This window comes from Artibeus jamaicensis, unplaced genomic scaffold, assembly GCF_021234435.1.
Source record: "Artibeus jamaicensis isolate MK-2021 breed Jamaican fruit bat unplaced genomic scaffold, CSHL_Jam_final contig_354, whole genome shotgun sequence".
NCBI lineage: Eukaryota > Metazoa > Chordata > Mammalia > Chiroptera > Phyllostomidae > Artibeus > Artibeus jamaicensis.
In genome coordinates, this window is record NW_026521803.1 from 16,938,795 (window position 1) to 16,956,036 (window position 17,242).

At 37.1% G+C, this 17,242-nt stretch overlaps 1 protein-coding gene across 2 annotated transcripts in view; it reads right to left on the reverse strand.

Annotated features, from left to right (window-relative positions):
- Window positions 1–6,897: 6,897 nt before the first annotated feature.
- KLHL14 (kelch like family member 14) overlaps window positions 6,898–17,242 on the reverse strand; it is a 95,853-nt gene continuing 85,508 nt past the window's right edge. For both annotated transcript variants that reach the window (XM_037154520.2, XM_037154519.2), the window contains exons 6-9: window positions 14,556–14,746; window positions 14,318–14,476; window positions 11,161–11,318; window positions 6,898–9,017 (exon numbers count right to left, since the gene is read on the reverse strand). In XM_037154520.2, coding sequence (XP_037010415.1) covers window positions 8,877–9,017; window positions 11,161–11,318; window positions 14,318–14,476; window positions 14,556–14,746 — 649 coding nt within the window. In that variant the 3' untranslated portion in view covers window positions 6,898–8,876. The remainder of the gene's footprint in view (window positions 9,018–11,160; window positions 11,319–14,317; window positions 14,477–14,555; window positions 14,747–17,242) is intronic.

Below are 17,242 nucleotides of genomic sequence, written 5' to 3' on the forward strand. Positions count from 1 at the left end.
GATTGTTAAGCTTCTTGAATGTGTGGGCATAATTTGTGATATAATTTAACAATTTTGGAAAATTCTTGGACAATATTGTTTAGAATATGGGCTTACCACCATCTCTCTTCTTCGTGGAGTTATAACAGCACATATATTAGACATTTAGAGCATCTCCCAGAAGTCTCTTTCACTTTAATGTATAAATTCATCTATTTTTTCTCTTCATACTTCATTTTAGGTATTTTCTATTAACCTCCCTTCCAGTTTACCAGGCCTGTGTTTGTCTCTGTCTAATTTACTGTTAACTCCATTCACTGAGTTCTTAATGTAACATATTGTTGTTTTTCTTAAATAACCATTTAATGTTTAAAAAGTCTAACTCTTGGATGAAATTCTTTATCCTTTCATTGATTTGTCTACTTTTCCTTCATTTTAACATGTCAATCATAGTTATTTGTTTGCTAACTCAAAACTGTGGATCAGCAGTGAATCTATTTCTAATCTGTTTAATTCTGTTATTTTTTCTAATGTCTAGAAATTTTTGACTGAATGCACCGTTTATGTTAAAAGAACTGTAGTAGCTCCATATAATTTTCTCTTCTACCAAAGAAGGCTCTTGCCTTTCTCTCTTATGCAGATAGAGTATGAAGGTGATTATCTCAATTTCATCAGGGACTGAGCCTGGCTGGGGCTCATTTCAATATATCTCAGTCTACCTTTGATACATCCCTATTTCTAGGGCAGACTCTCTCTCAAGCTTTTGGCTGAGAGTCTCATCTTTGTCCCCTCAGCCTCGAAGTCTGGAGAAGATTCAGCTCTTCTTCCCTCCCATGGTTTTCAGCCTACCTCTTTATCCTCCTAACTCATACACCTTTAAAATTTGCAAATGTCTTACAGGGATGAGCAGTCATGTATTTGAAGTAGATCTCTTCACCTGGCAAGTCAAGTTCCTGAACACTGTAAATTTGTGGGAACTTTTCCCTGCCTTCTAGAAGTTTTGGTCTAGTTCCCCATCTTCCTGTGTAGCACCAGAACTCCAAAGACGACCCTCAAGGAAGACCGGCTGTGTGTTTTCTCTGAGGAAAACCTAGGGCTCCTCAGGTTTTCATCTTGTCACTCTAGTTCTTTGTGACAGCTGAGAGTTGGCTGGTTTCCCTTTCCCATAGCAATAGGTTCTCTATGTGGGTCAAGAATGAACAACTTGTGGCCAAAAGTTAAAAATGTCCCCAGAGGAAAAAATCACCGGCTGTCATCAGCTGTCCTCAGAACACTGTTTCTATCTCTGGCACCTCTGGAACTTGAGTTCATCTAGTCCTAATTACTTTAATACCTGTGAAATATTTAATATAAAATATGTTTTAAAACCTTATTCATATTTTGCTAGTCACCACAGTGAAAATCTTGTCTTGCCACAGATTTACTTCATTCTGTCTAAACATGAAAAGTCCTTGCCCTCACACTTCATTTTCTTCATCAATTATACCACATTCCTTACACTGATCTGGAGGGAATTACAATACCCAGCAGCTTTCCATATGAAACTGGCCTAATTGTTATACACTGTATTTTGAAGAATTAGCTTATAAATATTAATTGAAGAAAAATATTTCTTTGTTTTCTACCTATTCTTCAGAATTGACCATATATTCTCTCTGCCCCCACCTTCCCTGATTCCTCTAGTTGGACACAAATTCTTCCTTTCTGGAACTTCCAAATCCCCTTATTTATATTTTTTATTGTACATATACTTTGCACTACAATTACTTACATATACTTATATTCTTGACAGGGCACATTGGTTTGCTCAGAGTGGAAGGAATAAATGAACAAAAGACTGACAGTATAATACTGAAAATATTCTCCGCATATTCTCTGAGAATACCAAGAGATTTATTATATATTCATACTCATCATTTGTGAAGAGATCACTCTTCACAGAATTTGTAAATGTTTTCTGAGCTGGAGGCCAGGATTACACAATTACTCTCCCATTTATGTACTGGGGCAAAAATTTTTATAATAGTAGGGTTTTTAACACAGCTGAATGAGGGTTTTGCATTAAAAATTCTGATTTTCACAGTTATTAAATAGAAAAAACATGGTTAATTTAACAAAGGCAACTACCTTGCACACACTTGCAGACAGGGTTTGTCATATTGGCAGCAGCCAGAACTGCCTTTGAGAAAATCCATGTATAATTTACATTTTAAAGATTATGAGCATGAAACGTCTGAGTCAGAAGTACCTGTGCTACTCCAGGGATGTTAATACCTCTGAAATATCCATTTACTGAGTACCACAAGGGGCAAAGCATTCTGGGGAGACACATTCCAGGCATTGTCTATTCTACAGGAAGAGGATTAGTTAAAAGAAGGCATACATATACCATAAAGCACCATCAATATAATATGACATGATAGGTGCTACCTGAACAGTATAGTTAGTAAATATTCTAGGAATTTAGAGGAGATAATGACCACCTTAGGGATGGGGTAGTCAGAGAGTTGGATTATATTTTCTCATCAGACATGTAGCCTCCAGGGCTGTTTGGCTTTAAAGTTCCTTCTTTTCTTTTCTTTTTTTCCTGCAAGTCAGATTAACATTGGTCAATCCAGTTGGAAAAGAAATGAGTAAATTTAATGTGGCATTCCATCCCAGCTGGTTTTAATTGTCTGAATTACTTTTAAGACAAACTTGTAAGACAAGTAAAGAACTTCCTGCCAAACTGTATGAATGCCATGTGGCCCGAAGTGGAATCTTTGGTGGTCTAACTCCATTCACAAGCAAAGTACAATTTACCACAAGCATTCTGGAAGATCCTGGAGGTTGGGGGAATTGCCGCATTTCTCGGCAGAGATGTTAAATGAGGAAAATGACCAGAGATGAACTAAATAAGCAATGTTTCCAGAGAGGCAGAAGTTTTAAAGTGTTTGTTATGGTGAAACAATACTGGCAGTTGAGGAGAACACGAAATGTGGCATGAAATCGGTGGGAGGAAATCAGAAAGAACCCATGAGAGTGTTGTTTGAGGGCATAAGTCAAAATCTGCCAATGCTTGAGTGTTCTTTCAGCATACTCTGAAATCATTAAAACTTGCTATAAAGACCACCTAGTCACAGGGAAACATGCTTGTGAAATGCTAAAAAGTTAAGATGTCAAGATATAAATTCAGTTGTGCAGAATGCAATGAAAAGACCGGTGAGAGCTCACGCTGCCCAAAAGTAAAAGTTAGTGTGTAGGATGGTGGAGTCAAAGTAAGTTTCTTTTTTCCCTTGTATTTCCCCAAATGTTTATAATTTGATTACATTATACATTAAATATAGTACCTTATTCAACGAATGCTTCATGGCTTTATTTAAGACATACTGCACTCATCTCTGCCCTCAAAGAACAACGAATCTAGTATATAATCTTACAAATAGCACTGAATAGGTGCAGGGCTGTCCAGCTCATGGCCCAGGATGGCTATGAATGTGGCCCAACACAAAATCATAAATTTACTTAAAATATTATGAGATTTTTGTTTTTGTTGGTGTTTGTATATTTAATGGGTGGCCTGAGACAATTCTTATTCCAGTGTGGCCCAGAGACACCAAAGGGTTGGTCATCGAAGTCAGATGAAAAGTGTCACATAAGACTGTCATGACCATGAAGCCTTAATGAAGGCAGTGGAGTTTGAATGGGGACTTTGAAGGACAGGATTTTAATACATAGTGTTGAGCATGAAATGGCATTTTCAGTGGAGAAAATGCACAAGCAAAAGGGCAAAGTTGGAAAAGCAGAGCTGTGTTGTTTGTGGAAAAGCAGATTCATGTCACTCAATGAACAGAGCAGTCAAGAATAACATGACTTAAAAGTGAGGCTGGGGCCACATTTTAAGGTATCTCCCAAGGCAGGCTAGAACTTGAACTTAATTGTCATATCCTATGTGTCTTATATTTTACTTCGGAGCTTAGAAGATAGAGTGTTTGTTTACACATTCTTTACACATGATTTTCACAATAGTTTTTTGAAGAAAAGATTATCACTCCATAGACAGATAACAAAACGAAAGATGGAGAAACTAAGTGACTTCCCAAGGTCACAGAGCAAGTTCCTGCTAGCTCTGCTCACTCCTGTGCTTCTCTGTAGTTCATTCTCACAAACAATATAGCATTAACCATAATACGTTATCATTAATTGTTTACCCCCCCAGCATGTTTTATTCATATGTGGAAAAAGCAGCCAATCCACCAGGAATTCCCACAGGACTTCCAATGATTGATTTAGGAAATTTCTTTGTGAGCAGGAGACTGTGGTAGTTTGAGGATGACCTTAGATTAATGCCTTGGTGCGAAACCTAGCTCTGCTACTTATCAGCTACTTAACTTCATCAAGTAGTTTATCTTTTCTTCGCAGAGTTGCCCTTACCTTTAGTATAAGAATATCATTTACCTTATAGAGCTGTTCAGAGGAGTAAATAAGAATATATGTATCAAATGCCCAGCATTGTGCCTGACTCAGTAAGCACTCAGTTAGTGGAAAGTGTTATAGAACATTCTTGATATAATAACTTTGAATTAATAACTAAATACTGCTCTTTTTATTCCTTTTCTTAATTTAGTTCAATCGGTTCCCAAATGTCCCAGGTTTGAGCAACTTAATTGAAAGCCAGGAGCCTGCCATCTCCCTAAATGTGGGATGACCTTTGTCTTGCAGCCAGGTGTTTACCTGCCCCCCCCCACCCCCAAATGTCATTATTTTGTACATGGAAGATTTGGAAGGTCACAGAGGAGTCAGTTTGTGATGTTAAAAATGAAAGAGGAGGTTGCCATCAGGGATTACTTTACCTGAAGTAGTCGAATTCTTCTGAGCCTGAGCGGTATGTTGTCTTACCTGTCGACTCCAAAGCCATCTTGTTTTTAGCATTATTAAAGAGTTAAAAACACTAACGTACTAACTACAACTTTTGCTAATGTGAAGAATTGAGATTTGCTGAGTTCTTACTATATGCAGACAATAGCCTATAATAGAATAAAATAGAACAGAATAATCCACACAATTTGTGGGTTTGTTTCTTATTCCTGAACTTTCGTACTGTATTCTTGAAGCACATTTTTCAAATGCATCTCTAGAACTGAACTGCTTGTCATGGCACCAAGCCTGTGGAGTCAACAAATGTTAAATATCTCCTTTAACAAACCCCATCTAATAATTGGTCCACACTGAATACACTATCCAGAGCATCATTATGCAACTACAGCTACGCAAGGCAAACATACTATTTGGATATTTTCTTAGTGTGGCCTTTTTGCTTCTCATTGCCATTTTATTTTCTATCATTGTTCAACACCCTCTAGTCAGGTGCTCCTAGGAAGTCAGGCTTGATTAGTCAAGATCTTCATGCTAGCCCACCTACGGGAACCCGCTTTATTAAGATACCCACCAGTGTGTATTAGTTGGCTTTGGTATGCTTACCAGTCCTGTTTTGGCCCATTTAGTCATTCATTTTAAAAAATATTTTGATCTAGAGAACCCAGTTTAATGAGAACTCTGGCATGTATGGACTGCCTTTTGGGATGTTCAGTAAATACTTGATACTTACAATGTTGATAATTTTGCAATTTGCTAAGTGCTATCAGTGTCAAGCAGCTGGGAAAATATAAATTTGGTTTTAATAGGGGGGAAATGCAGGTAATAACTTTAAGTCTACAGACACAATCAATTAATTAAAAGCCCTAGTCCCTATGCTCACTCTCCCAGTTTTAGCCTGGCTAGTTATGGATTTAAAAAAGGTGGTTGCTTGGGATTAGGAAAAGATCATTATATTCACTTAATCACTCTTGCTAGCTGGTCAGCACTAGAGTTGAGAGTTCAGGGCGTTTGGGAGAAGCCCTGTGACAACTAGCCATTGACTCTGGAGAAGGCGATAACAGGGGCTACCTCAGAGAGGGGCCTTTCTCTGGTATGCCACGCTAGTGTTGAGACCTGAAGGTGCAGGGGAAGAAGACAGAAATCTCACTACTCTTGCTTTCAAAAAATACTTCTAGGAAGGATCAAATAATCCTTTGTGAGTTTAAAGCTTAATAATGGTAGATTTAACTGGGAAGCATTGAAGTAAATTCTTTCTAAATGATAAGTTTCAGGAAGTTGCCTACAACCCTTCATAACTGTTTACCTGGAAGGTTGCCCAACGATACCTTCAACTACATGCCTCAGTTTTTCCTATTGTCTCCCACAGCCTCTTTCCTTGCCCTACAGCTTCTTTCTCAGATTTTTTAAAAAAGAAAATAAAATTAAATGTATCTGGAGAATTTATCTAATTAAATGTGTGGTTCACTTATTCTTTCCCTGACCAGCATGGCTCAGTTGGTTGAGCATAATCTTGCAAAGCAAAAGGTTATTGGCTCGATTCCTGGTCAGGGTGCATGCCTGGGTTGTGGGACAGCTCCTGGGTGGGGCGTGTGCAGGAGACAACCTATCTGTTTCTCTTGGGTATCAATGTTTTTCCCTTCCTTTCTCCCTCCCTTCCCCTCTCTCTTAAAATAAGTTTGAAAAATTTAAAAAAATAAATGTGTGCTTCACTTATTCTTTAGAAAGTGTACAAGTAGTATTTAATACATATGGTGCTTCTAATAATTTCTATGAATACTTAGCTATTAGATCTTGGGTAAGTTATGCCTTATTGTAACAGTTTTATAGTGGAAAGTCAGATTGAACTCACAACATTTTTCCTGAAGCATTCTGTAATTTTTAGTACTGTCCATTATGTATGTGTGTGTATTGCCAGGAAGCTAAATAAACTGGTAAAGTATACTGCAGAATAAAAACATTGGGCCTTTGTATATTACAAACATTTAAACAATTCGATGTAGAGATTTATACATAAGTTTATAAGTAAAAATATGAGAGACAGTTGAATTAGTACATAAAGTTTTTATTTAAAGTTTTCCCCTTCCAAGCAAGCTTCATTTACACATTCTAATACTGTACAAAATTTACATCCTGTGACTTATTTGTTCACTTTTCACTTTCTAATAGTTGTGTCTTTCTGAAATACAGAAAGCTTTACTTATAGTTCTCATAAATGCTTTTATTTATGTTGGCTAGAAGTAAAAATAAATGAAGAACCAGTCTAGGGAAAGCAAATACCCTTGTATAAACTAAGACATCCAGACGGGATGGTGACCACGGACACTAAACGTTCCGAAGCAGACCATGTTCTCCTTGCGATGTCAGCTGGGATGTTCCCACAAAGTACTGTAACTTTTCTCTCTCTCTCTCTATTCATATGCTTTCAAGGAAAAAGAAATGAAAGTTTAATTGCACTGGATATATATTTATATATATATTTTACAACGGATCCTTTGGATCTGAACATACAAATAAATACAAAACAACGAAGATTGCACTCGACTGTGGAAACCGCACTGGATTCCAGGACACCGGTCCATCCTGACATGTTCTGCAGTGACGCCTATCACCAGGCTTTTTTAACCTGTGGCTTCCCCCATGGTGTTGTTTAGAATGACATGTTTGTTGAGGGAATCAACAACATCTCTGGGTGATTAAAAATATTTTAAGCTTTTTTATTTACTCCTAACAGATGTTGTTCCAGATCCAAAGAGCTTGAAAATCAAATTCATGTTCTTGGCAGTTTGGTTCTTTCCACTGGCCAGACTGAGAGGATCTCGTGCTCTCTGAATCTTTGGTTCCTGAATCCTCAGGCTCCGAAGGGCAACCAGCTATTGCTCACTCAACTGAGCTCAGGCGTCTCTGGTGATGACAAACACACATGATGAGTTGCGGGAATAATTAGGGGGAGTCATGTGCTTTTTCTAGAGCCAAATCTAAGGCCATTTCTAAAACCAAGGTAAGGAAGAGGGGGAAATATTTGATAGGAGCTATAATTTGCTTCTGTGGCTCTTTTAAGTTGTGTATTTAAGCACAGAGGGACAACTGGGACTGTACTTAAAATTTTTTTTCTTTTTATTCCTGAATTACTGAAAGCAATCTCCCAGTTTTTACTGTGGGTTGTTTGGGTCAGATATGTCATCCAACAGAAAACACAATATTGTATGACTGCCTGATAATCCTACCATTTGAAGCAAATAACAGGTGTGTTCACCACTTATCTATATACTGCAAAAAAAAAAGAAAGAAAAATCCTCCATGAACTGAATAGTGACGCTGTGTACTTTGTTTTAATCTTTCAGATAAAACTGAGGACACAGAAATGATGACTTTGGTTAGCCTGGAGCTGATAGGGCAGAAAGCGATTGCCATAAGACCCAGCAGCTTTTCTTCTCTGATCCCATGAGGCTATAAGGGGCAGAAGGTACGTGAAATAAAGTTGTACGGAAACTACTGTGTTTTTCTTTGATCTTATACAATTTCCCATGAGTGTGTTGCCTATGGAGTCTGTGAAGTAGCCACAGGTTAGGAATATAAAATCAAGTGGCAATTTCCATAATGCGGGGCAAGTATTTTAGTGGGTCCAGTTTTGAATCATTCATGAACACAATATCCCCAAAACTTCAACATAGATCACATGCGGGTAGACTACAATGCACAATACTGATCTTAGGTCCTTCTGAGGGTACTCTTCTGTATTTTATCTTTCTCCTTTAGTAAGTTAAGATCCGCAGGAGGAGTTTTTGTAAAGCTGGGACGAGTTAAAACCAGTCTGAAATGGAAGAGTTTGTCACCACAGAAAGTTTGCTGTGACTTGAATGACAGACCGTATCTGCTGAAGAACAGGTCTTTTTCTTTTGCAGGGACTTGTAAATCATCAGCAACCAAAGGTGGGTTGCAGCAGCTGTACCATTCAAATGCACTGTTCCTAGTTGTAAGCGTGATGTCACCTGCCATTATTTCCTAGAAAGGAATACTGTTCACCCCAGAGTTTCGTGGTGTTATTTATTGTAAGGTACACAGGCCGGCAGGATAACTGTTGCGCAGGCGGGGCCTGCCAGTGGTTCTGCTACATCTCCTTCCAGTTCTGTCCAGGTGCCTTTTTCTGGACAATAGCATATTGTAGATGACTTGTAGGCGCCCTGTAATGGTAGAACAGGGAGTGTTTAGGGAAGAGTATTCAGAGAAGTGCAATGGCAACCTTATTTATCACATTCACCTCGCAAAGACAATATCAACTCTCTGTTCTTGTTTAAAAACATCAAAATGAAAACAATGGCTTTGAAACTGTTTTATTCCAAGGCAAAATTGGAGATTGACAAGATTTTAAAATCTGTTCTTATGTGTGTGTGTGTGTGACAAATAATAAAACTCAAGTACCTAGAACATCCTAGATGATCAACAAGTCCCTTAAAATAATTGACCAAAAAATAGAAATTACCCTGCTGGTTTAACTTTTAACAAATTTACCTTAAATAGTCAAATAATTGAAATAAATTGGATCTTAGATTATTGCCTCGTGTTTTCATTTTCATTTTACAACTGTAGAGAGAATTAGAGCTGGGATTCAAAACCATTTAAAAATAAACTGGAAATAAAATCTTGCTGATTTTTCACACATTTATTTATGTTCAAAAGGCCACATGATTTATTTATTTTCAAGAGGCCAGCCCCATGAGAAACAAACAAACAAAAAATCTTGTTTTCTTTGTCAACCTCTGGGGCTAGGGCTTGTATAACATTTCCCTTCCCAGACCAAAACAGTTTTCTTTTTATCATAAGTGACAAACAAAATTCCCTACCAACCTAACAATCATTTTCTGGAAGTGAACCCCGGGTGTCTGGTTCCAAATGTGCACACTCTCGCAGCTAGTGACTCGTACCAGCAACCAGGCACGTGTGCAGATAGCTGGCTATATAAGTCAATACATATGTGCCTCTGTATAACTAATAACTTTCTAAAGTTCCCCCCAAAGCTTTATACAACAACCTTATCTGATGCCAAAGAAATAAAACTCACATTATTGAAACCACAAATTAATCTTATAAAACCAATACACACAAATAAGAAAAAATAAGATGTCATTATGTAAAATGTGATTATGTAGACCACTAGACCTTATGTGTCTCCCGATATGATGTAATTTGAAGGATAGAGCCACCTACTCAAGTGTTTTTGCCAAAAATACATAACATTTTTTAAAAGAAAAAGCTGAACTTAAGCTCTTATCTCTTGCTTCCTGCTTATGGGAAATATGGGGCAAGATGATTTTAAATGACACCACTAGGAAGTCATTAGCTAATAACAGAGAGCTGGATATTCTACACCATAACCGACCCTGCTTTGCAGCAAGCCAGTGGCATGGAACATGAGGTGGGACAGGGACAATGTTCCAGTCTGCAGGAAATGTGTAAGAGGTGATAACTAATACAAGTGAGACTCATTTTAACCTATTGATTTGAACAGTACATGTTTTTCAATGAACAGAAGTTTAAATATAGATTAGATATAAAGAAATTGTTGTTAGTTTTGTTGGATATAATAATGACTGTGTGTTTATATAAATGATGATTTTTTTAAAGATAACTACTGACACATTTAGAGTACAATAATATGATGTCTAGAATTTGCTTCATTTTGAAGAAAGTACACATGGGTAGGGTGGGAGAGTTGTAGGGGGAAAATGGGGGTAACTGTAATTGAACAATGATAAAAACATAAAAAATTATTTATAAAAGTAAAAAAAGGATAAATGAAGTTAAGGATGACAAAATGTTGATGGATGCTGAAGTTGGACGACATGTGAACAAGGCCCACGGTACTCTCAATTTTGGTGCATGTTTGGAAGCTTTAATGATAAGGCGGGGAGAAAAGTGAAACACAATGGCAAATTACACATCCTAAATGGAATTTGTAGATACTGAACAACTGATTTCCGTTCTCATACCTTATTGGCCAGAAACTTTTTAGACTCTCCAATTCAAACAATTTCAACAGAACATCAGTAAAACCACATTGGTCTGTCTGCCAGTTGAAAAGCCATAACTGCAAAGACTTGGGGAAAGGAGAGAACCACAGACCTTGCCCACTTCATGAGACAGTTGATCTTGGAGCAAACCAGATCCACAGCAACCACACTGGTTCTACTACTGAAAGTGATTTGCGGTTTGCATATAAGCATGATACTCTTAAAAGGTACGTGCACGGGTGATAACACATTTCGAGGGAAACAATGAGGAAGCGCAAAGAAAAAGAAGGAGGAGCAGTTCCCTGTGGGCACTTACCATGCTCCAGCTGTAGCCTCCCACAAGGTAAATGCTGTCATCAAGCACCGCGCAGCCAGGACCACTCCGGCCCTCCAGAATGGGAGTCTGGAGAATGTTCCACTGGTCCCCTTTGGGGTCATAGCATTCCACGAGCATTACATCAAGGTGGGAGAAACCTAAGTGACATAGCAGAATGGAATTACAGAAGAATAAACTCTCATGGTCCCAATTTAAGGCTAGGGCTTCTTTTTTTAAAAAAGGGTCTAGAGCCAAAAAGCAGATAATTGTGACTTTAAGGCAGAGATGTATAAATCTACTGATGAAATGAGGAGATATGTCAGAAAGATCTAAAACAAACAACCCACTTCTGGATGTTCCAGATTAATTCAAAGCAAAAATACCTGACTTGATGTCATTGTTTGATTATATGGGGGTACATCTTATTAAAAATGGTTTCTTAAAACCTTTTTAAAAGGTTTAAAATAATTATAGTTAAAGCAAGCATTTTGTATCTTATTAAAGTGCTTTACATAAATGAACTCATTTAATCCTGTCAGTCATCTTATTAGATAGTTATACCATTATTTTCATTTTATAGATGAGGAAACTGAGGGACAGAGAGTTAATGACTTGAGTAATTCACATGGCTAAGTAAGTAGATAGACTGAGAGATTTGAATCCAAGGGAACAGGCTTTGAAGTTCACACTTTGGCAGATGAAACTACATTGCTTTTCTTAAATGAGCAGTTAACTCTCTTAAAATGTTTTAGTTAATTAAAATTTGTCGTTCAGCATATTTTTATCTTTTTCACAGCCTATGTTTATAAATAGCTATGATGATGTTAACTGTCTCCAGTATCCGCCAAGGATCAAGGTTTTGAGTAGGGGGCTAACTTTCACTGAAGGGCTTCCCTTCCAGCTTCTGATAAAGTTTCTTCATGGCTCGGGCAGTCACTAGGTCACAGTGAACAATTTAGGTTACTGGACTCTAATCGGACCCTTGCCTTTAATTTAAGGAGTCAAAAATCCCAAGTTGGGGCCTCATCGTCACTGAGCAAACTAAATCTTTCATGATTTTTTTCCTAGTTAAATTCATGGTATAGATGTTTGTTAGCTGACAATTACAAGGCATATAATATAATTAAAACAGCATACTGAACTGTTCAAATTAATTGTGAAGGTAGACCAAAGAGTAAAGAGATTTTCATTTTTGAAAAGGTAGACAGAATATTTCAGGCCACTCACTTTTTATGTAAAGTAAGTCATGTAGATTTTGGAACAACAGATTAATGTGCTTACTGCAGTTATGTGGTATATTCCTTTCCTTTACCATTAAGATAGTTGATAAAAAATTTTTGAAGCATACCTACTTGCAATGAGGATTTGGGCAAATTTCTGGTTCTAAGGTTCTAGTGGTACAATATGAGAAATGTGTGCTTTCTTTGGACCAAGTAAACATTTTACATTTGTTGACTATAATCCTCACAACTACAAAAGAAAGGACCACTATCCCTTATTTACAGACACGAGATTAAGTGTCAGGAGTCAGACCCCCCAGCTGTAAGTGCGGAGCTGGGATTCAAACGTGAGCTTAGAGGCGATGCCCATGCCCTGTCCTCTATGCCACATTGCCTCTCTGAGCCAGGCTAATTTGATGTGTGCATGTTACTTTTCATTTAGGTCATTACTCAAACTTTTTCTGTCCAAGTATAACGATAAGAAGTAAAAGTTCCTAAAACAGTTAGGCATTCTTGTGTAAAGAAACTAGCAGAAATCATAATTTCTATGCGAAAACTACGAAGTTAATATAAAACGTTGCTGTAACAGTGTGGTGTATGGGTTGACAGGAAGAAGCACCAGTGAAAGAGAAAAAGCATTGAAGGCAACAGGTGCAGCAGTAGAGCTGATCCTGTCCCATGGGGCGAGCTCTAAAGTGAGCAGCAGGCACAGACCAGGAAAAGGACATTTCCGACTCAGGATGAAGGTGGGTGAATTTACATAGAAAGTATACTTGTCTGGTCTTTATTATGTTTAGGGGTGATTATGTATTTAAAAAACAGAAAAATCTCTCTGTCTAACCCATTTTTAAAGATGGTAACTAATTGAAAAATGATGCACAGACAGGCCTTATCTACCATACCCAGATGGCCTAGTTTTCCTTTATTTCAATTTCAAGGGTTATGGAAGGTCAGAGCTGCAGGAGAGTTGAGAGACCAACCAGACCAGTTTCTTCATTTGCAGATGAGGAGACTGAGGCCCAGAGCAGTTAACATTCTCAATATTATACATCTCTCTGCTTTGCTATCAAATTCAGTGTTATAGAAATGCACTTAAAGTTACATACATGCACATATACTACAAAAAGTCATAGGCATATACAGATATGGAGAAGAAAAGGAACCAAGACACAGCACTAAACTATTATGATTTTAAATTTTTTAATTAAAAAAATAAGTAAAAAATTTTGAGAATTATAGATGTTGTTTTTAAAGAGATAATTCAAAATTTAGACACGGAATTCCAAGTGTTGCCCTGGCTGGTATAACTCAATGGATTAAGCATGGGCCTGTGCATCAAAAGGATGCTGGTTTGATTCCTAGTCAGAGCACATTCCTGGGTCGCAGGCCATGTCGCTAGTAGGGAGGTCGTGAGAGGCAACCACACATTGATATTTCTCTCTCTCTCCTTCCCTTCACCTCTCTCTAAGAGTAAATAAATAAAATCTTTAAAAAAGGAAATTCCAAGTGTTTTCTTTAAGAAAAATCACATATTAGCTTCTTTGCATGGCTATGACTAAAGTTTTTATGATTACTACAGAAAACAATTTTCTGGACAAAATTCATTACTGTAACTTTGATGAAAAGAGATAAACTATTTTACTGAATTCACCATTACAACAAATTGTCTGCGCTTCTGCAATTATTAATGCTTTCTTTTTTTAAATTTTCTGTAGACATCATTGCTCATTTCCTTAACAGGTGTGGTAACTTAAAAATAATCCTATCTGCAGAGGAGCCAAAGTAAATGCTTGCCCAAGGGTATTGATAATTCACACAGAGTAAATTTTATTTGGTCAACATAGTTTTTACTTGGTTAAATTAACTATGATTATCTTACGAGAAGCCCCCTTAGCAAGAAACATGATATGCAAATGTTATTGTGATTAAAAAAATACCTTTCAAATGATTTCCTCCAATTGCATACAAGCGATCATTCATTACAGCCAAAGTGTGGATGGCGCGTTTTGTGTTCATATCTTGTTTTCTAGCCCAGACATCCATCACCGGGTCATAGCAATATAGCCATGGCACATATTCTCCGTTGTGCACACCCCCTGGGAATCAAACATACATACAAGTCAAGAACGTGCCTTGGAACTGAACTTTGTAACAGAACGTGGAGGAATGACTTGCCTGAAATGTATATTTTCCCATTGTGCACTGCTCCTGCATGAGCTGCCAGAGGCTGTGGCAAAGAGGACACGTAACGCCATTCATTTGTTTCTAGGTTATAGCACTCCACGCTGGACAAATAGCCGGTTTCATTCCGTCCACCAATAACGTATAAATGTTTGTCCAACCGACATGCATAGAAACTGGCTCTTCTGCATGAAAACAAAAACTCCGCTGTAAATCACAAAAGGAGTCCAGTCCATCAGGGAAAGGGAGCCCAGCAGCCTCAGAAAGGGTGGCAAACCTTTGGAAATCACACATATAGCTACCTTCTACAACTGAAACCTTATACAGTAATCATATGCATTGCCCATTCTGGGTAACATTCTGATATTAAAGCAATTCACCAACTCTTTATTTTAGCTCTTCTTATCTTGCTTTTGGTACACTGGTAAAGTGTTCATTAATGTTTGGGAAATTTGGTACCCTGAAAGGATATCACAGCTCAGTAAGACAAAGTAAAAAATGAGGTAGATAATGTAACAATAATAAATTATCTTGACATTCACTTTCTTTATGGTCCTTCAAGGGTCATTGTTCCCAATTTGTAAGAGAACTACATCATCAAAATTTTTCTTCAATTATCTTTTTTTCTCTTTTTTCCCCCCACTACTATGGCAAGTGGAGACACTTTTGTGAACTGAGTAGTGTTGAAATTTTGCTGTTATATAATCCATTATAGAGATTTCATCTATGTAGTGTTTGGTGTTGATTCTTACACGTATTTTACATGCATTTTTTAGTAGCTGTTTGATAAATGATCTCACTATGCCACCAAAAGAAAAAGATGCAAGCTGTGTTGAAAGGGCTGGAGACATGAAGACCAATTCTGAGGTAGACCGTAATGCAGAAGTGAGGTACTGAGGACCTAAATTAGAGTTTTAGTAGAAAACATGGAAAGGGGTGCCAAAAAAGATATTTTAAAGGAAGATATAAGACTGGGTTACTAATAAGATATGAGAGCTGAGGGGGAATACAGGGTCAAAGAGGACTCAAAAATTTGGAGTTAGAAAGACTAGGTTGACATCTTAAGCAAATCCTTGACCCTTTGCTTCTTTTTTCTCACTGATGCTACTAGAATTATATATTCATAAGGATAACACATGGTTCAATACTGACAAAGTACAATTAAGTGCCAAGTCTCTTAGTGAATATAATTTATGTTCAATGAATTATGGTCTCCATAAAAATTGATGCTAAGACTCTTAAGCAATGTCAATAGCAATGTGAGAAGTCCCAAAAGTTTTAATCAGGTAATCCTACATGGTTTGGAGATTTTCCAAGCTGCGTTTACAATGCACTGAAACCTCTGGGAAGCAGCATATAACATCTTAATTAATAGTTTCATCTCTGGAATAAGATTGCCTGGCTCTATGATGTATTGGGTGTGTGGCCTTTGACATATTACTTAACCCCTCCTAGACTCAGGTTGCTCCTCCACAATGTGGGGCTATTTGCACATACACATATAAAGTGTTTGGTATAGTGCCTGCCATTTTGTTTATGCTCACAACCCATCAGTTAATATTACCTGAGTAACTTTAAAAACCAGCCATCAAGATGTTTGCATATAAGCCACAGTGAAAAACAGTGTAGAGATTCCTCAGAAAATTAAAAATGAAAGTACCTTCTAACCCAGTGATCCCACTTCTGGGTTTATATCTAAGAAACCCAAAACACTAATTCAAAACAATTTATGCACCTCTATTGTCATTGCAGCATTATTTACAAAAGCCAAGATTTGGAAACAGCCTAAGTGCCCATCAGTAGGAGAGTGGATAAAAAAGCTGTGGTATATACAATGAAATATTATTCAGCCATAAAAATAATGAAATCTTATCATTTACAACAGCATGGGTGGACCTAGAAGGTATTATGCTAAGTGAAATAAGCTGGGCAGAGAAAGACAAATATCATATGAATTCACCTATATATATGGAATCTAAAGAACAAGACAAACAAAATAGAAACATACATATAGATACAGAGAGCAGACTGATGGATGCCAAAGTGGGTGGGGTAGAGTTCAGGGGCTGGGTGAAAAAGATCAAGGATTTAGAAGTACTAATTGGCAGTTACAAAATAGTCATGGACATATTAAGTAAAGCACAGAGAATTTAGTCAACAATATTGTAATAACTATGGCCAGGTGGTTACTTGAAATACTGGGGGGAATACTTTGTAAAGTATATGATTGTCTAACCATTATGCTGTACAACTAAAACTAATACAAAATAATGTTGAATGCAATTGAAAATAAAATTTAAAAACTATTTGCATATCAATTTTTCTTAGTCATTTAGGGGTGGGGCAAAAGTAGGTATACAGTATTGTAAGTACCTACTTTAATTGGTCATTGGTTAAATTAGCAGCCATCATTACTTAAAAGAGAAATCATCAGTAAGGATACAAAATAATAACAAGATCATTAATACAAATAATTAATATAATAATTAAAAAATAAATAATAGTACAAGAATAAACTCTGTGTTTCATGTTTCAATAGCTGTAAACCTACTTTTGGTCCCCTGTATTTTAAGTGACAACTGAGTTCTTTAATATTTGTGTAGATGATTTATTTTCATACTGTACATTATACATGGCGATGTATTCACTTTTATTTTATTTTCAGCTTTATTGAGGTATAA